The sequence below is a fragment of the Vicugna pacos genome, chromosome 29 (genome assembly GCF_048564905.1).
Source record: "Vicugna pacos chromosome 29, VicPac4, whole genome shotgun sequence".
Taxonomy (NCBI): Eukaryota; Metazoa; Chordata; class Mammalia; order Artiodactyla; family Camelidae; genus Vicugna; species Vicugna pacos.
In genome coordinates this window covers 16,937,672-16,957,672 of record NC_133015.1, presented here as the reverse complement: position 1 = coordinate 16,957,672, position 20,001 = coordinate 16,937,672, and the positions used below count along the sequence as shown (strand labels likewise).

Below are 20,001 nucleotides of genomic sequence, written 5' to 3'. Positions count from 1 at the left end.
ATGTTAAAACCTTAACCATTCAGCCATGTCTGAGAAACCTCAAGGAGTTTGTCATTGTTCCTAATTGAATGGCTCCATATGTGTTGGTGTTGCTGAAGGGTGTGGCAGTAAATACAGATTTTGGCTGCTCATTGGGGACAGTCATTTTTTAAAAATGGAGGTCTTTTTTTTTAATGGCCTAAAAATAGAGGTCAGCCATCTAAATGAGCCATCTCAAATTGGGATGCCTGCTTTTATTTAGAAGGATATAAAGTGAGATAAAAAAATGGTTCATTATCAACTGTTTGAGAAAGTATTTGGATACAATGTTAACTGGCTTCCTTATCTTACCAGAGAACACCTCATTGGTAAAAATAATAAAACTTTAGGCTTTGTTTTCCTTGTCTTCAGGACAGCATGTGAAGTCACTTATAAAGTAATTCTTTAACTTTTCTTACCTCTCTGCTCTTGTGGTCTCCTCCTCCTCTGACCATTTTTAAATTTGATGTTTGCCACAGTTCATCTTGGGCCCTCTTCTCACTCTTGCACAGATCATCTCATCTGATCTCACCAGCCCTTGCCCACAACTTTCTTAACAAGAGTGCTCTTAGAAACCTTTAGTACATTTCTGTTGTTTAAAACTCTTTAACTCCTTATTGCTGTTAGGATAAAGCCCAAAAGGCCCCTGCAGGATCTATGCTCATCCTGCCCACTGAAGTGGTCTCTTGTCACTCCTAAAGTCCTACTTGATACTCTTAAGTCTAACTGAAATCTCAAGTTTTTGAAGGTTCTAGGTTCTTGCTCTCTGCCTTAGGCCTTCCACACATTGCTGTTCTCTATGCCTGTAAAAGTAATTGCCTCCCCATTATGCTTTTTCTGGCTAGTCTTTCTTTCAAATTTCAGCTCAATGTCAGGTCACTTCCTTCAGGAAGCCTACCTGGGTAACTCTTCTCTGGGGTAAGTGTTCCTCTTGAGTGTTTCCCAGCACACTTATTTCCCCCTTCGTAGCAGTATACTGAGATTCTTGTTAACTTAGCTTTTTCCTTCATTGTTAAGTTCTGTGAGGACAGCGGCCAGGTCTATCTTGTTCAGAATATCCCCAGAGAGTAAAACTGGGCTGGTTCAGTAAAGGTATTTGGTGAATATCTGAATGACTAGATACCTTGTGGCAGGCTCTGTCTGAAATAGGTTATTTGATTTTCATGAAAATAATTTATGGTGTGATTTGGTTAATGTTTCATAGGAATATAAAATATTACATTAAATTGTATTTTTACCCACAGATTGTTCAAAAGAAGGTTTAGGCAAATTGAAAAGTGGCTCTTACAGTATGGTTACAGTATGGCAAGTGAAATGATGACATCTTTTGACTGATTTAGATAGGCAAGAATTCTTTAAAAAGGGAAAGGTTCTAATAAATATTTATTTCCCTCATATTTTTTTCACATTTTATTTTATTATTATTTTAAAAATTTCCCTCATATTTAAGAACATTAAAGGATACTAGAAAAATAATGTAACCCCTCCCACAAAACAATGAAGGAACAATTTCATTTTAAAGAATTTTATTATAGGATGTTAATATTCAGGACACTTCAGAGCACCTTATTCTTCTAATTAGATTTTTGGTAACTGGTTTTAAACTGTTATTTGAGTATTTTCTCATACTGGCTTTCAGGCAAAAGTACTACTTAGTGATTGTTTAAGAGATGTTAATTTGATTAAACAGTTTATCCTTAATAACCTGAGACATCAATCCATGGATAGCTTCTATGGTAGTTTTACAGCTGGAAAGAAAAAACACATCACATAATGTCATAAGAACTGAAAACTGTTTCAAATGTGCAAGTCCCCTCCCCCTCATTTCCATCCTTTGCACCCCCAATAATGATTTTTGGTTCTATTCATACTCCCCAAACCACACCAATTTATAGTTTATGCTAAAGTTTACTATTGTAACTTTCAGCCTCCTAGATGTCTTTTGACCATTTCACTACTTACTAGCATCTTCACAAGAGAATGGCAATGTAAAATTTGATATAATTCATAATAGTTAATTTTGTTACTTGTCACAAGGTTTGGGAAAAGTTATGTTTTAGAAGGTTACTGAAATTGTGTATAATTCAGAATTATAGATGAATTCCAATATTACATTAAAATCTGCTATTCCTTATTGTTCATTACTTAGAATAATTTTAAAAATCTTACACTTTTTTTCCCTGAAATAATCACAAACACCCTTCAAACAATTCAAAGTCAAAATTAGGCTAGTGAGTGAAGGACTTTGATTTTAGAATTGATAAAGGAAAAAAAAAGCAAAACAAAAAAATGATAAAAACCCCACCAATATTCAGAAGAGATGCAATTCTTGTAAAGTTACCCCAAAAAAGGAAAATTCTGCTTTTGTACTACTACTTTTAGCCTTCCTACTTCTCTTCTTATATAACTACACATTCCCACAGTGAAATTTTTTGCTTCATAAGAAACTGAGATGTAAAGGCAGATAAAATTATAAATCAGACATACAAAGACAGATGAGCAAAATGACACACTTAGAGCAAGTATCCAAAGTAAGACCTGCTGTCAAATAAAAATTTAATTCTTATTCAGGCTACTAGCCCTCTGCCTTTTAAAAACCCACGGAGAAGAAAGGAATGAGATGATTCCAACTCAGCATAGCTGCTACTCCTAATACACTTCAACTTCCCTTCTCTCTCCTCTTTCCTAGTCTAGTTTTCCTTCAAGTGGATACCAAGGTATCTGTTTACATAGATGTCCACATAGTTTTCTCTTCCTCTTCACCTCTATCTATCACATTCAAATGCAAATTTTTGTGAAAGTAAATGTTATTTAGTAGTCTTCCCAATCCTGTGTGCATCTGAAGGACCACATAATTATTTCATAAGTTATCAGAGAATGTATTCCAAGTTTGTTCCTAAAAATTCTTGGTAGTGAAATTTGAGATACTAAATTACTGTATAGTATAAAGGATTTATAGTATAAATGACTATTTCAGACAAATACTTTAAGAGAGATACAACTATTTCTCTGATATTTAGGGGTTTAAAACTTTATAAAAATTTGAAATTGGTTAATTTAAGAAATCCTAATTTAATCCTCCTAAAGATGACTTAAGTCAGAGTAGATTAGGACATCCTTTTGAATTCTTTTTTTTTTTCAAAAGATCCAGCAGTGGACCTGTTTTCTTAGTTATACTTTCTAGCTGAACCTAGAAAAGGTGATGAAAATTTTCATATTACCTAGACCTTTAAGCATTTAATATTCTTACCTAATATGCCCTAAATTTTCAAAGTTAAAACTTGCATTTGACAACTCTTAAAGGTCCAAAGAAGTAATATTCGGATACCACCTAAGTTATAAGTAAGTTGAACTGTATGGAATTTGAATCCTGTTATTTGCAAATCTTGAAAGAAAAAGAGGAGCAGGAATAGGTTTGTTCTCACCTGTCTCGCGTAGCTTTGGCAAGTTTGTCTTCTGATTTTCGGTCATGTGTTTCTAAACCCAACATGAAACTCCCCCGTCCCAGCTGGGCTTCTGACTGTTCTAATTTTTCAGACAGATCAAAGACCTGACCAGTGGTATAGTCTGCATTCTGTGGGGAAAATGATATTATGTCAATATACAAAGTCTATCCCTTCAAAAAATATACATGTATGTATATTCTCTTCTGTATAGAACATTTCATTTACAAAGTTCCACTATGAAATCTAAGTGGACAGTCAGTGAAGAAGTCAAATTGTACTTGTAAAGACTGATTCCAAAGCTCAGGCAGTTCAAGTGTAGAGTTCTTCCCCTTTTATAATTTCAAGATTAAATTTGGAATTTTTCTTTCTGACTGCTTAAATCTAATATTTGTTATTATGAGAGGCTTTGAAGTACACAGATCTGAGTCCAGGTTCTGGCCCTGCTGTAGATTAGGTGGGAGGCCTTGGGAGGACTCCTTTACTTTTCTGAGCCTTCAAGTCTTTTTGTGAAAATGGGGGAGGAAGGTGATAGTTTCTACCTTAAAGCTATTCTGAAGATTAAATTAAGTAATGTATATAAAGTTCTTAGGACTGTCCATGGCACCTGGTAAAGGGTTAATAATTGTTAGCTAATTTTGTTATTTTTTCTTGTTGAACTCCTAGAATTAGTATTTATGACAATATTTAAAATATTATATTTGTTTTAGCTTTTCTGATTATAAAACTAAGTTATATACAAAATTTGGAACATGTAGAATATAAAGAAAAAAGGAAATACCTAGAACCCCTCCACTTAGTGATAACTACAGTTATACTTTGGAGCATTTCTATATGCTCACACACACACTCACATGTAGTAAGCTGGAACATGATATATACTGTTAATATTTCATACATTTAAAAGAATTTTAATAATTACATATGTACACTTAACTGTAATATTTTAAAAAAGATTTTTATGGATCTTTACGTTATTCTATTTGCAGTTTATAAGACTGTACAGGAAATATATTTCGACAAGACACTTTTAGAAAGTTATTTGCTGTCATCATAGTTACTACAAAGAGCCCTTTAAAATGCTACCGATGACTTTACAAACTCGGGATATTTTTAAACGATGCCAATTATATTCACTTTGTCTGAATCTACATGGTTTAGGTCACCAATACATTCCCTCCCAACAGATTTGGAGACAACCCTAAGGTTTGTAGACCACTTCGCATTTGGAAGATTTAGCTCAAGCTGTAAAAATGTAAGATGGGAGAAACAGTCATACTATTAAAATGGGAAAAAAAAATCAGTTACAGTTCAAACACACAGAGAATTAACATAAATCAGAAAATAACTTCTTTTCTGGTAGCTTTTAGATTACATGCCTTAGCTGGGGAAAGAGATGAAATGAACATGTATTTATATATTTTTTCTTAAAATGCTGCAATGTACTAGGTATAAAATCACAAAAAGAGGAAATATGATTTGACATTTTCTTTACTATTGTCTTCAATATATGCAGTGCTGGAATACAGGGACAGCCATAGGTTGAGTAAGTAGAGCTGTATATGCTTTTATACGAAAGTTAAGACTGCTCTGGTCTTAAGTCCTCCCCTTGCCATCATGTGTTACTTCTGGCTGCTATTAGTAAACTTGCCTCTAAGGAACTACCACATATAAGGCATTTAGCAGGGTCTGATACATAGAAAGCATTTAATAAATGTTTGCTATTATGATCATTCACCTTCCTTCTAATTTGCTACTTTTGACTATTGAGGATAAGAAATAGGAACAGAAAGCTTGTCAGAACTGTATTTAAAATCATAGTAAATATGCTCAAGTGAGGTCTTTTCCCATGAATACAATGACCCAAAGAAACAAAAAAATAATTTATTCAGGTTTTATTGTATGCCAAGCACTTTGTTAACTGTTTAATTTATAGAGTATTTCATATAATTCTCAGTGTACTTAACAATGTAGGTACTATTATCATTGAGCCCAAGAAAGACTCAGTCACATTAAGTTAAGTTCTGAAGGTCACACACAGCTAGTGAAGTGGCAGTTATTTTTGAACTGAGTTTATTTTATTCTAAATTTTGTGGTTCTAACCACTATACTATACTGCTGTACTATATGAAGTGACTTACTTAAAAAAAAAAAGGTAAAACAAAATAAAAACACGGTTCCTTGCTAAGCTCTAGATAGAAGCTTGTTAAATAAATATCCTTCTAAATGTTAGAATCATTGCCTTTTTTCCTTCCCACCTGTTCAGCTTTAAGGTAGTGATATTCTGATTTCCTTCTGGGGACATTCTTAGTCCACATGCTCCTGAAGGAGTTTCTTCTACCCCAGCCCAGCACTGAAGCTCTTGCCCTGGCCCAGCCACTAATGGTATTCATTCCCTTTGCCCAGAACAGGTTTAAGGATGGGCATGTGACTTATAAAACTCAGACACAATGATGCTATGTCTGGAAATATGCAGGTAGGTAGGTAGGGGTGTGTGTGTGTGTATGTGTGTATGTGTGTGTGTGTGTCTGGAAACATGCAGGTAGGCAGGCAGGTAGGGGTGTGTGTGTGTGTGTGTGTGTGCGCACGTGCGCCTGGAAACATGCAGGCAGGTAGGTAGGTAGGTAGGCGTGCGTGCGTGTGTGCCTGTGTGTATGAAGTTTGAAACTTAAGCTAACTGACCTGAAATTAAGACTGACAGAGAAAGACTGAGACCTCATAATATTGTTTGCATGCAAACTGAGGCTGTGGCTGAAGAAAGCCCTACTCCTGGACTTTTCAGTTTACAGGATTCTCTTTTCTGTTTAAGCCAGTTTGGTTGGGTTTCTTGTCACTTGTAATCAGAGGCCTACCTGAGACACACAACAAAAAACAGTACTTATATTTTTCTCTCTGTAAGTCTGTTTAAGGTAGGGGCAGATATTACCCTCACCTGGCCACTGTATTTGTCATCTAGACTTGGTCTCATTGGTATATGACGCAGATTTTGGCTTGGCCTAGTACCCCAATCCACCTCTGGTTATGTAGTCTATGACCCCACCTGCTATCTTGGCCAGATCAGATATAGCCTTTCCATAAAAAAGGAACTTATATAGATTAGATAAAAATTCAAACACATTTCTTGCAAGCACAGTACTTACAGTAAGCAAGCTAGAGGAACTCAGCGTATTCACCCAGTATTTATTCCACAAAAGCTCAAGCAATTTGCGATCCAAAGAAGATTTGAAATATGAGACTTCTAAGGCATAATATCTATGAAACAAAAGCACAAATTTAGTAGGGAAAAAAAATTCAACAGCATCATATAAAAGTTAAATATAAGTGAATTACATTTAAATCCAAATAGTCATGTTTTAATTTTTAGTCCAATAGAATAATAGGTAAACATGGTTTCCTTACTCTTCAGGGGTGTAGTTTCAAATCTTCCATTAACTATAAACAATCTTGTGTTATATTTCTTCCCTCTGTAGAGTCCAGTAATTCCTAAGGAGTTATCAAGAACTAATCAAAACTTCTCAGTGATACATGTTTATCCATGTCACTGAGTTCATAAATTCCAGCCAATAGCACATAAACTTAATGAACTGCCTCTCAAGGGTCAACTGTAACTTTTGTTAGGCTTTTAAAAATACTGAAAATGACACGTTGATTCCCCATTCCTCACTTTCTAATCCCAATTAGGGCCTACTGCTTTTTGGAAAAGCAAACTTCAAAATAGGTCCTTAAAGCATGAAAAATAATTTCTGCTTCCAAAGGTGCCTAATTTATAATAAGGGGTAGCAAGAAAAACTTGGTTAAATGTATGAAAAACATATATATTTTTTAAAGTAATAAATATTTGAATATCTCACTATGTTCTGTAAATCAATGGATACAAAGAAACACAAGGGACTTCTTTACCTTAAGGAGCTTACCATTTTTATGGGAAATTTGGAATGAATCTACAAAAAGTGAAATATTAATGATGTATGTTGAATAACAATAAGTGATGCTATAGTGCACATTTAATTACCCACCAATTAAACGCTAGAAATGAGTACTCATGTATAGACAGAACTACCTGAGAAGTCCCAGGACTTAAGAGTAACTCTTGCATGAGTCTACAGTGTGGTTATGTTTAGAGCAAGGAGGGCATTATGCAGAGAGCACTGACTCACAAAAAGGAAAGTCATGAAAGGGCTAATACGTTAACCAGTTTGCCTGGACAGTTTAGCAGTAGCAGAATTATGTGAGGGAAACCTAGAAAGCTATGTTGGGGTCTAGCTGGCAGAGGACATTACAAAAAAGGCTAAGAAATTATCTTCTAGGTACTTGGGACTCATGGAAGGTGTTTAAGCAGGTCAAGAATATAGCCAAAGAAGTGTTTTAGAAAGCTGGCTGTGGTAGAATGTGTTAAAGGAGAGACAGTGGAGGCAAGGATAACTCAAAGGATGGCGTTGCAGTGGGGCAGATGTGAGGAGAAAAGGCTGACTCAGGTTAGTGATGCAAAAGATAAAGACACAAGGATACAACCAAAAAATGCTTGTTGATTCAATTAAAGAGTGAAGAAATTAGAATATGAATTTAAAGACATCAGAATTAAGTAATAGCCTTTTCAATATTAAGATACTTATGCATATGTGTAGATGAAAAGGACACAGCTAGTGAAATGTAGAAGTGGAATAAAGTATTTCTTGAGCACCCATTATGTCCTAGTGCTTTGCATACATTCTCATTTAATCTTCCCCACAATTATACAAGGAAGGATTTATTATTCCCATTCTACAGACAAAGAAATAGCTCTAGAGAGTAAAGGCCTTATTCAAAGCCTCACAGAAAGTGGCAGCAAAAGGATGTAAGTTATGTCTGTTAACGAAAACTTTAGTCTTTACTATTACATCCAGAGTGTAGACATTTAAGACATTATTTAAGAAGTGAGGCCCTAGGAGTTGAATGGGTTAGGCATGGGGAAGGGGGGTGGGGGCTCCAGTGGAAAGATAAGCTTTAGAAAGGAGAGGTTGTACCTGACAATTTAGAAAAAAGAGGTGAGAGGATGAGCACAGCAGCAGATACTTAGATCTACAAAGGATAGAAAATAAGGGAACTCAAACTTGAGGGTCTAGAATAGACTTTTATGTTTTAAAACTTATGGATCACCTTAATGTAATTACTGTTTTAATTCCGTAGGTTGATGCAATGAAATTTTTTGGTCTAATATGTAGTGATTAGCTGCAAATCTCAGTAGCAGAGTTGAAAACAAGAAGAATATTCAAAATTACTCGTGGAGCTAAATCCTCATCTTCTTTACAGGAAGTCAATAATAGATACTGCCTAGAACTGAAAATCAAGAAGTAGCACTATCAGCATGCTGTTTGAAGTTATGGGGGTAAATACTTAAATGGAATAACTATCACAGTTTAAGGGACTGTCTCTGGGGAATGGGAAAGGGAACGGTACAAGATTGTTTATTTTATAATAAATTTCATAGAACCATTTGACTCTATAACACTGATAATATACAAGCTAATTTACAAAATAGTTTGTGTCCTATTTTCACTCTTCAAAGTTAAGTATATTTAATATCTACATTTTATTTTATGTTTAAAACAAACTTTGGATTATGATCTGAGGTTTAAGGTAGGAAAGAAAAAAGAAAGGTCAATATAAATTGCAAATAATAGCTCACTGTCAAATAATTTCGGAGATGGCTGTATAACCAGCCTGCACAAAACCCCTGCTCTTTCAACTTGGCACTATGTTTCATTAAAGATTTGAAATAAAAATAAATTAAGCCATTTATTTGCCCTTTGAAAAAGTTTACTCTTTATTTAGGAACTCGTCCTAAGTAAGGAAGTATCTGTGAATATCCTGTAACTGCAAAATTCTAGGCTCTAGCAATGTAGTAGCTAGAAAGCGCTACTCCTCTTGGATAGGCTCATATTTCAGGAAAACAGGAAATGCAGGCTTGTTTGGATACAGAAAGCATAGACTGCCTCAGTTTTTTTTGTTTGTCTCAAAAGTTGCTGCTGGTGAAAAAAAGCAGAGTAGATATTAAAGGTATAAGCTTTTGATATCGTAACTCAATATAAATGAAAAAAAATGGATTGTTAACTCTGAAAATTGAAGAATCACAGCAAAGGTGTTTCCATGCTTAGAAGCAATTCTCTCAAAGAGAAATGGCTTAAATTCTTTTCAGTAGGACCGATTAAGTGATTTAATCCCAAACCTCTAATTGAAAAATAAAATAGAATCTTTTTTTTCCAGACATATGTCAGGGATGACTGAAAACCAGAAGTATTTAAAAACTCATTTTTAGAAATTCTGGAATTTTCTAAGAATTTTGAAACAGAAAAATAAGAGCAGTAGTAGCATAGCGATATGGCGAAAAGGGACACTATATAGTCATTTAGGCCACATTTTTTTTGAGGGGGTGCCCACCCTACTATGTGCCATACCCCGTTTTAAATGATAGGACAGAGCAGTGAATTGATTCTATCCTCATGAAGTTCACACTCTAACGTGGTCAATAACAAGGAAGCAAAAACACAGCAAATGGTGACAGGTGCTAAGAAGAAAACATAAAGCCTGGAAAGGGAACACTGAGTGACAGGAAGGTGCTATTTTAAATAGCATGACCAATGAACATTCTCTGTTAAGGTATCCTTTAAAGAGATACTCACTGATTAAAATAGTGAGTCACATGGAAATAAGGAATAATGTTCCAGGCAGAGGGACTAGCAAGTGCAAAGGCCCTGAGGCAGGAGCCTGCCTAGTACATCTGACAAACTATAAAAAGGCTACTATGGCTGGAGTGGAGAGAGCAAAAGCTCAGTGACAGGAGATAGTGTCAGAGTGGTTTTAGGGGCCAGACTACAAAGGGTTGGTAAGGTAAGGTCTGGTTGGTTCATGGCAAGGACTATGGATCTTATTCTTTGTGAGACGGGATGTCACTCTGAGAAGGAGGAACATGATATGACTTACATTTTGACAGAATCTGTTTGGCTGACAAAAGACCTTTAAGGGGTGAAGGGCAGAAGCAGGAAGACTAGCTAGAAGGCTAGTGCTTTGATTTAGGTTTCAGATGGCTGTGACTTGGGTCAAGGTGATAATTAAGAGAGGTGGCAAGATATATTTAGAAGGTGGAGAAAACTGTCTTCATTGGTTTCTTTACCAATTTAAAAAACTGAGACATAATTCACATACCATAACATTCACTATTTTAAAGGAATATGCAATTAAGTAGTTTTTAGTATGGCTTCTTTAACTTTTGGAGTGAAAATGTTTAGGAAGAATTTCTACTATGTGGAAGTTGGGTACATTGAGGGCTGCAGAAACGCTAGTGTCAGGCTGGCCCTGAATACTTCCCTTGACTGTTAATTTCATTAATAGGCCAAATATCTTATATATTCATAAAATGTTTATGGTTGTATGAAAGGCAAATAACATGTTAGATTAAAACAATTATTAATAAAAATTGAAACACTATCCTAAATTTTTATAGTTTTACAATTATTTTAAAAGGTATTATGAAATGCATTTCATCTGAACTTTTTTTTCTCATCTATAAAATTAGGCGCTTGGTCTGGATGATCTCTAAGGTTTCTTATGCTTATTTCAGCATCAGACACATTTTAAAATTACTTACTGTTTGCAGTGTACACCAAAGTCTTCTATTTTATTAAGTGGGATAGTCTGGTACTCAGAAGGTCCTTCATCAGGAGGTTTGTAGCCCTAAACAAAAATGAAGAAAATAGAAGATTTAAATAAAACAGAGAAAAAAATGTATGTTTCTCTATGCAGCTTTCTATTTATAGAAACATTAATTTGGGGGAGCCAAATACTGAACAGAAACATTCTAATTAAAAAAAAGTATATTGCTTACACCCTTCCTCAATATCACTGGTGGCTGAAGGCTGGATTTGGCTTATAGATTCATTTTTCTTGTCTTTAGATGATGTACACTTGTGCTCGTATCTATTCTAGATTGTAGGGAAGGAAGTAGATGTATTTAATTTGTTTCTCTAGTACTTGTCAGAATGCCATGGGCATACAGATAATTATTAACAAATGAAGACTGCTTTTCTAGTAAAATTAACAATATGCAGCACAAATGTACTGTCTTGTGCTAAGGACAATTTGTGGTAGTTTGACTGCCATTTTGTAAATATTAAATTGTTTTAGAACAGAATGAGACACTAACTGTAACACACCTCTAAAAGTAAATTAAATATTTGGAATTTAAAAAATTATAGGGGCTTATAATTTTTAAAATTACCTTTGGGTATGTCCTAAAGGCTCCAAGATTGACTTTCCCTGCAGATATTGTTCTTGTTGGGTCAATCTACAAGAAAAGTATATTTAATATCTGCTGATTATAAAATCATTATATACTTCCATTTGTCTAAACATTGTAAGCCTAGAAATACATATGTATGTATAACACTACACGCACACACACACACTATTAAAATAAACAAATAATAGGGAAAAAATAACCAAATAGAAAAAAATTAAAGTGGTTAAATGTAGAAGTCTCATAGTTAATTTAGGGATTAGATCTTATTATTATACTATTTAAAAATATCAGTGGAAGATCTGCCTCACTCTGAGCATAGCAAGAGATGCTCTAGCAATTTCAGACTTAGTCAAATCAGTCGACACTGACCGAATGCCTACTGTGTGCAGGGAACTGAGACACAGGTGCTGTAAACACCCTCATCTTACAGAGTGGGGGAAGGCTGAATAAGCTGTTCAAAGTTTCAGCTTCAAAGAGGTAGAATTAAGATTCAACCCTAAACAGATTGACATCAGAGCCTTGCTTTTTACCACACAGTTTTTTCCTCTGTATACTTGCTTTAGTAAATCTTCATGAAAAATTAATTAAAACTGGTTGTAAAAATACTTACTACCACTGCTACGAATGGTTCCTGGAACTGCTGATTGAGCATCTGAGTACTAACATCAATCCCAGAAAGCCAGCAGCCATAGCCAGGGTGGCTGTGATACCAGCCAATTGCATTTTCAAGGCGGCCAACCTAATAAATGAAGAGAGCAAAGGAGCTTGAGGTTCCTGTTTAATCTTTCAGAGATGCTTGTCATTTGCTTGTTTACACAGCCTTATGGCAAAATAACAGTATGCAGAGCAGTCAAAGCATATGCTGCTTTCAGGGAAAAAAAAAAAGGGTATTTTAGATAACACATGCCCAAAGCACAAAATAATAATGTACAATAAGGGCATTCAGTTTCCTTCCCACCTCTTTCCCCTCAACTAGTTTCTCAGCCCAGAAGTTACCACTATAGCCAGCTGCTTACATACGTCTTCCAGAAATATTCTTTGCATAATGTAGATTAATAAAAACACACACAATGGCACACCACATACGGCATTCTACAGTTTGCTTTTTCACTTAACAAAATATTCTGGGGTTTGTTTCATATAAATAAATACATAAAGGCTGACTAGCCTTTCATTATATGGATGACTACTTCATTATATTAGATATACCATAATTTAATCAGTTTTATATTCAGGGACATTTAGGTTGTTTCCAAATTTTTGGTTTTAAATACATACCAACTAATGTGTCAGAATTTTTTAAAAAATCTAATTGAGATATAATTGACACATATTAATTCAGGTGTACAACATAATGATTTGTTATCTGTATATACTGTGAAATGATCACCACCATAAATGTAGTTAACAACCATCACCAAACAGAGTTACGTATTTTTCTTCTTTTAAGATCTACTCTTGAGCGAGAATTTATTTTTAAAAAATCCATGCTAATCTCATATACATTTTATATAGCAATCGTTGAAAACAAGTTAAGATACAAACTTTAATGTAAAAAGGATAACTTTAAGTTTAGAAAAGTCACAATGAGACTCTTAACTTGCAGTTACCAAATTTTAAGGAACAGCATTTTTACCTGTTTGGCGTTTTCTATGTATGCGGCCATGTACTCATATGCAGCAGCCTGAGCATTTACTCGGGTTTCAGTGCCCTCTACAGGCAAAGCGAAACTGTCCATAATGATCATGGTTTCACCATCCACCTTTCCCAGCATCAAGCCCATCACTTCCAAGTTGCCTCCTGATCTGGCATGCATCACCATTTTCAGTAGAGCCAATGCTGAGATTTTGCAGTACTTAAAGTAATGGTGACTACAAAACAAAAGCATGGTGTAATTAACTTTCTTACATAAAGTACAATTTCAAGACAGTTTTTGCAGAGATTAAGTATTGAAGGAATTTATGCGGGTAGATTGGGGAGAATGTAAAATGTGGGAAAGAAAAAGGAAGTATAAAAGGACAGTTTCTGAAGGGGGATGGAAATGATACACATGTCAAAAGACTACGGGGTATTTCCCACTGGGGGAAGGGAAAAGGAGGAAATAGTTTTTTAATATGATACTTAAGTAGAAAGGAAGAAAATATGTGACCAGTTCAATAGACTTCTCCATTAATTTTGGAACCACCAAATCTTGGTTTCTAACTCTGGATGGATGGCTGTGCCTCACTATTCTCAGCCTCAACCTTCTGGGCTAACCATAAAGAATGTGGGCTCTGACATCCATCTACCTAGGTTTGAATCCTTGCACTGCTATGTCCTAGCTGCGGCCTTGAGACAACCACTTAATGTCTGTGCCTGTTTCCTTACCTATAAATAGGGATAGTTCATAGAGTTGTTGTTAGGAAGAAATAAAGTAAATGAAATAATGAGTGCCTGACAATATTAAAACTTTTTAAGTGCTAGCTGTTATTAGCATCATTAACCTATATTTTACACTACTCTCAAAGAACAGTGTGTTGATGATTGAGGCTTCTCTGTGGTATCAGCCTCAAAATTGAAAACGCAGCCCTAAAATCTTCAGTTCTACTATGATAACTATTTCAGTCTGTCATTTGTGGTTGTGACTAAACTACTGTTGAATAAAATTACATTTCAGTCTCATTGATGCAGCCCAAGACAGCTAAGATGCATATAATCAAAGACACAATCAGACAGTGAGGCAAGCTGATAGTTTCCAAATATTTAATAGGCTGCATCAACCTAAAATGCACAGCCCTCTGTGGAAATAGCAGATGGCCAGGCAAACTAACCAGTCTGTAAAGAATGGTCAGTTAGTGTCTCTGAGAAGCTTTTTAAAGATGTCTGCTCACAGATTTAAATCACAACTGAAAAATATGGAGACCTGGTCTTGGAAGTCAAGATAGAAATTATAATCTTTGCTTCTCTATCCACTGGGAAAAGAAAAGACAGTTATTGTGCTTCTATTACATATGTTCTAGACCATTTTTTATACATGATTTCATCTAATCTTTATGACATCACCAAGAGGTAGGTCTTTTTTTCTGTTTTATAGATAAAAAAAGAAGATAAGTAATTTTCCTAGAGTCAGTGACAGTTGTGAGATTTGTTCCTAGGTCTGTTGCTCACTTCAGAGTTCACTGCCTCAGTGTAAACATGAAACAAATTATTCACTATATTTTCTTGTTTTCATATATGCAACGAAGGAATAAAAATATAGTACTAGTTGTCATGAAGATTGAATGACATATGGAAACTCCTAGCTCAGTAGTAAGTACTCAATAAGCATTGCTGAATCTGAATACTGACAGTTAAAGCTTGCCTTGTAAAAACCGTGAGACAGATGAAGTACGGTTTTTGCTGTTGACCATCCTTTTCCTGTCTATCTCTCCATTAGAGAGACTGTGCGCAACAGTATCTGCTCTCAGGGAAGGAATAATGCTGTGGGTAAAGAATCCTTGACCTGTCATCACTCCCAGGGGCACAAGGGTTTTGCTAAGGGGCAAAGGGCCTTAAGCTCTATTGATATAATTTCCAGATTATGTGAAATGGTAGAGTAACATTTTGGGAGACTGAGTAGAGCCTCGTTGTGTTTCTGAAATAATTACCAGCAACCAAATATCAGTTATAGATCTAAAAGTTGGCTCAATTATTTCAGAGACCCTTGGGCTGACTCAATTTCTGAAGATAGCTGTAGTCTTCAGTCTGAGATGAGCTGAAGGTCCCAACAAAGTGTATATCAACAACAGGGTTCAAGGCAGAGTGTGTAGCATATATGACAATACTGGATGTTGAAAAGTGGAAACCCAAATCATGGCCTGTTATTTTCCTCTTCCATTCTCCCGAAACAAAAGGGTTAGACACATAATGGGGAGTCAAGCAAGCCGCCGTGGAGGGGCTTCGCTCTACTTACGGGGATAAAAAGGTAAAGGAAAATTTCTCAGCCACTTATTCTTTCTCCTTCCTGCCCATGGTAAGACAAGTTCTATATTCCTTTCACTCCTACTCCCACTCCCCCTGGGTCTCCCGCCACCCCTTCCCTCCCCTGCGTTTCGCCAGGGACCTCCTCACTCCTTAGTCCAGGGCTTCGCCGCCAGGATTTCTTGCTGCTGTTTCTTGTCGTATTTGTAGATTTCATCGATACTCTGGGCTTCCTGCATGTTGTTGGCTAATTCCCACGTTTTCTGGGCCATACCACTCCCGGAAGCCGCCATCGCCGAGGAATCGGAGAGGTTGTCGTCTTCACAACCAAGACGCAACTTTACCTCGCTAGGTTTCCGGGTGTGGGCTTCGGACCCACCCCACCACAGGTGCAAACTCGTACTAGACCCCCGAGGCAGCCATGACACTTAGAACCGGAGATGAAGTTGGCTCAGACCATTCGGGGATGGCGGGGGTCCTTCGTGGACGCGACCATATAAACAGCAGTTACACAATAGTTTGAGACAGAGAAATCTTCTTATGGATGAAATACGATCTTGGGAACATATTATCTTGGAAAATCATCGGTGTGAGTTAGGACAAACACAAGGATCACGTAGGGAATGGTATAGCCTTCCGCACCGGAAGAAGGGCATGTAACGTTATGCCAGGAACTGTAATGACCTTCGTTGTTGATACTGCGCAGGCTCGGCCTCCGCCATATTGAAAACGGGTAAGATCTTAAGCTCGGATGGGTGGGGAAGTTTTTAATGTGGCTGTTCGTACTTTGAATGAAGTAAGTTTGCTGAAAGACTTAAAAAAATAAGGATATCTGTCAAAAAACTGAGATATAAATAGTTCTGGATGCTGGTTTTGAGAGACTGGTAACATGGCATCCTAGTTTACGTCCAGAAGGATCACTGCACATGCGTAAAATCTTATGGTCTCGTGGGGGTTTGGCACTAAGCTGCTCTAGAGGGGTGTTCTCTAAGCTTTCAGAGAAGGGTGTGGAAAGTCGTGGATGGCTACGGTCATGCCTTTTGGGTGTTTCTAAAAATTAACGTCTATATGAGCTGTGAGTGTCCTGAAAATGTCCAATATCTAGTTCTTATAATGGTTTACAGTTTAATCTTCTGCAGTGCTCTGTGAAACAACCTCTCCCGAAGCCGAATTAATCTCAAGGAGACTATTTGTTTTCTTCCAAGAGTTAATATAGTGTTTAATTATTTCTTTTATTTGCGTGTTTGGGTATTCTTCCGTCTCCTCTTCTCCCCAACTCCACACTAGATTTTAAATTCCAAAACAGGGACCAGTTCTGTGTTGTTTTATCCCTAATACCTACCATAACTATTCAATAATGTTTTTGCTGGGACAAAGGGAAAAAAAGCATCACAGCTCCCCTCTCCAGCCTCATCTTTCTTTAGTTACCCTGAAACTTTGCATAAGTAGTCAGCATTGCCTAAAATGCTCTCCCTTAACTTTTCTGACTGTGAGCTTATATTAATATTTAAAAACACAGCTCAGAGATCTCCACCATGCACTCTTTCTTAACTTCCTCCTCTCTCCAGTAATCTTGTTTCCATGGTGTCTTTAAATGTCTGTCGGTGCTTCTGTGACTGTTACATTGCATTGGAATAATGTATTTGTTTACTTGAAAGTTTTTCTTTCCACTGTAAGCCTCAGAATGCAAGACACTCCACTCTGAGATGTATCCTACACTTTTAGAAAGGTGACATACAGTTAAAACAAAAACGTTAGGGCTATGGAATCCACACCTCCGCCTGTGGTTTTGACTTTAACTTCCATTTGAAGAAAATCTGTCTTTCAAACCCTCTTACAAAGTAACTTAAGATGAAGAACTCTTAGTTCCACTGTCCTGGGAAGCTAGAGATCTCTTTTCTAGTGGTAGCACATGGCCGCTAAGTATTGGGGTGAACCGAATCTGTTGATTAGTAAGTAATAGAAGCCTAGGACAAAACGTAGACCAGACTTCTGGGAGAGCATTAATGCCCCGAAGAGGTGTGCCAACAGTTTTTCTATCACTGCCAACCCTCGTCCCCCACCTTTTTTTCCCCCCAGGCTCTGACCCAGGCCGGCTAGAGCTTTGAGAGCTTGGAGGCGACGGAGTTAATTTATTCTGGGAAGTGGCTCCTACGGTTTAATAGCTCCCAGGCGGTGCAGGGGAACCAGGTGGCCGTGTACCCAGCCCATGTACTTACAAGCCCTGCGAACCGCCTGGCTTCCGTGCGGCCTCCGGGGCGGCAGGGGGCGCCGCAGGCCGCGAGGCCTTGCCCCGCGGCCGTAGAGGGGGCGGGGCCGCGCTGGGCCGTTGGCGAAGGGCGGGCAGAGGGCTTGAAAGGCGGGGCCCGGGTCGGGCGGATCGTCACACTGTTCCCGCGCCAGGCGACGGCTGCCACCTCTTCGGTCCGCGAAGAGCCTGGCAAGAGCTTAGTGCGTCTCCCCCGACGCGAGGCCGTTTTCCTGAGTAAGCGTCCGCCGGCGGCATGTGGGGAGCGGGCCTGGCGGGGTGTGGCCGTGGCTGGGGGGCGTCCCAGAGCTGGGTTCGCGGCCCCGGGGCGAGGGCATGGGCTCCCTGAGGGCGGAGGTCTCGCGACGGCCAGGCTGGCCGAGGTGCCGGGGTTCCCGGCGTGTGGGGCAGGGGTCCCCTGCCAACTGAGGTCTCGCGGCCGCCCGGCTAAGGGCGGTGCCCCAGTTACGGGCTTGCGGTCTAGCGGCAGCAGGGCCGGGGGCGGTGCGGGGGCTCTCAGTGGGTGAGGGTCTCGCCGTTGCGGGGCCAGCCTGGCGGCGGTGCCTTGGTTACGCGGTCTGGACTCCGGGGCCGCAGGTACCGCTGCTGCCGCGGGTGCTGTTGAGACCCGGTTACCTGACGACGCGTTGACGCTTCCTAACGGCGCCGCCGCCCGCAGCGCCCGGAGACCAGCTGTGCCTCCGCTCTCATCCCTGCCCTCCCCATCGGCCGCTCTCTGCTGCTCGGCTAAGCCAGCCGAAGCACCGTTTCCTCGGAGCTGGCTAATGGTTAACGTTTATTGAGTGCATGTGCGCTCAACGTTGTTCTCAGTGTTTTGCTTTGCAAGTAAAATGTATTTGATTACCCCAGCGCTGTGAGTTCGGTGCTGCTGTTGTCCTGTTTCCCTCTGGCTCCTTGAGCTTGAGCCTCTTCTTTCTAATTGCCTTGATTTTAGAATTGTTATCTGGGATTTGGATAGAGTTTTCAGTAAATGTTTAGCAATGGGACTTATCTTTTGAGAGAGGCTGATTCTCGAGATTATCGGATTGAGAAGTATAGCTTGGATTTTCGGGGAGGCTAATTTGTAAAGTAAGCCACTACCTAGTTTCCAGACGCCTCGGGAAATGCACAAGCCTAAGATTAACCAATATGAGTTTGTAGAAAGTCATATATGTAGAGAGGTTCAACTTTATATGAAAGGATGGCTTTTCATATTGACAAGCAAGAAGGAATCCCGTGGTAACCAGTGAGATGCTGCTTGCTTTTCTGCATATTTCTTCTTAGTAGGCGTACACTGACTTTTTGCCTGTTAAGTATATGCTGAAATGCTCCCCAGGGATGAAATTTGGGGTCCACTGCAGTACAGATGATCTTCTGGTAGGGAGCAAGTGGTTTTAGATAGGATAAATTGAAACAGGATGCTTTCAGTACAGTATTTCTCAAATGAAGTTTTTAGACATGTGATTTAACTATTACAAACTTTGAGCAGATTATCTTTTAACATCATTCGACTTAAGTTCTGATTGCTTTCCCGAGTGAGAGACAAGTGTTTGAATAAACACTTTGGAAATTTTGCGTAACCAAAAGGTTATCTAATTTATGCTACTGTCCTTCGTCATCATTAATGATGTATTATGAACAGCTGCTAACAGACTTAGTGCCTTTATGTATTTGTACTCTCTGTGTTGTGACCCCCAGCCTCCTTTCTACCCCCAGTAATATTTGCTTCTTAGCAACGTTTAGAGGCATTTGTCGGAATTTGGATGTGCTTTTGGAAGTTGCTCATGTGGATGTCATCTACCAAGAGAAAAAGACTGAGCACCTTTTATTTGGTGGAAAGGTCTCCAGAGCAATGGGAAATGAGGAACATTTTCCTGGTTCATGTCATCCCACCCTCTTTCTTCTAAGGCTATTTTACAGGCTTCCCTCAGCATCCCACACCTGTATGTAATCACTCCCTGCTAGTCTGTCCTCAGTCCTGTTCTCCTACGCTAGGGTCTTTTTTCCCTAACAGCCTCTTTACCTTTAAGGATCATTTTTAAAACTGTTAACCCTTTTTCCTCCTGCTCTATTCTGAG

At 38.3% G+C, this 20,001-nt stretch overlaps 2 protein-coding genes across 12 annotated transcripts in view; one reads left to right on the top strand and one right to left on the bottom strand.

Moving 5' to 3' along the window:
- CSPP1 (centrosome and spindle pole associated protein 1) overlaps nucleotides 1–20,001 on the top strand; it is a 110,942-nt gene that overhangs the window by 7,571 nt on the left and 83,370 nt on the right. For 4 of the 9 annotated variants that reach the window (XM_072951865.1, XM_072951862.1, XM_072951858.1 and 1 more), the window contains exon 1: nucleotides 18,032–18,160. The exons of 1 other annotated variant lie outside the window; for it this stretch is intronic. Coding sequence is in view for 3 of the 8 variants with exons in the window: in XM_072951867.1 (XP_072807968.1) it covers nucleotides 18,775–18,797 (23 nt within the window). In the remaining 5 variants the exon portion in view is untranslated. Of the gene's footprint in view, nucleotides 1–16,384; nucleotides 16,409–16,429; nucleotides 16,472–18,031; nucleotides 18,161–18,452; nucleotides 18,798–20,001 lie in introns of those variants that run through there. 4 more of the 9 variants (XM_072951867.1, XM_072951864.1, XM_072951856.1 and 1 more) reach the window with 3 other exon arrangements.
- Nucleotides 1,528–16,311, bottom strand: COPS5 (COP9 signalosome subunit 5). 3 transcript variants are annotated; one of them, XM_006204708.4, is made up of 8 exons: nucleotides 15,826–16,311; nucleotides 13,373–13,607; nucleotides 12,347–12,475; nucleotides 11,716–11,781; nucleotides 11,086–11,171; nucleotides 6,602–6,713; nucleotides 3,444–3,592; nucleotides 1,528–1,766 (listed from the first exon to the last, which is right to left on the bottom strand). In XM_006204708.4, exons 1-8 carry the CDS (start codon nucleotides 15,966–15,968, stop codon nucleotides 1,682–1,684), a joined length of 1,005 nt encoding a protein of 334 aa, XP_006204770.1. In that variant the 5' UTR covers nucleotides 15,969–16,311; the 3' UTR covers nucleotides 1,528–1,681. The 3 variants fall into 3 exon arrangements, with proteins under 3 accessions (XP_006204770.1, XP_015095084.1, XP_031548056.1); XM_015239598.3 differs by having other exon boundaries at nucleotides 15,818–16,251; XM_031692196.2 differs by having other exon boundaries at nucleotides 16,020–16,251.

Coding starts and splice junctions, on each gene's coding strand:
- COPS5 (XM_006204708.4), bottom strand. CDS start 15,968: ATGGCGGCTTCCGGGAGTGGTATGGCCCAGAAAACGTGGGAATTAGCC. Junction 12,476..13,372: donor ACATAGAAAACGCCAAACAG/GTAAAAATGCTG, acceptor TTCATTTATTAG/GTTGGCCGCCTTGAAAATGC. Junction 11,782..12,346: donor AACCATTCGTAGCAGTGGTA/GTAAGTATTTTT, acceptor CTTTTCTTGTAG/ATTGACCCAACAAGAACAAT.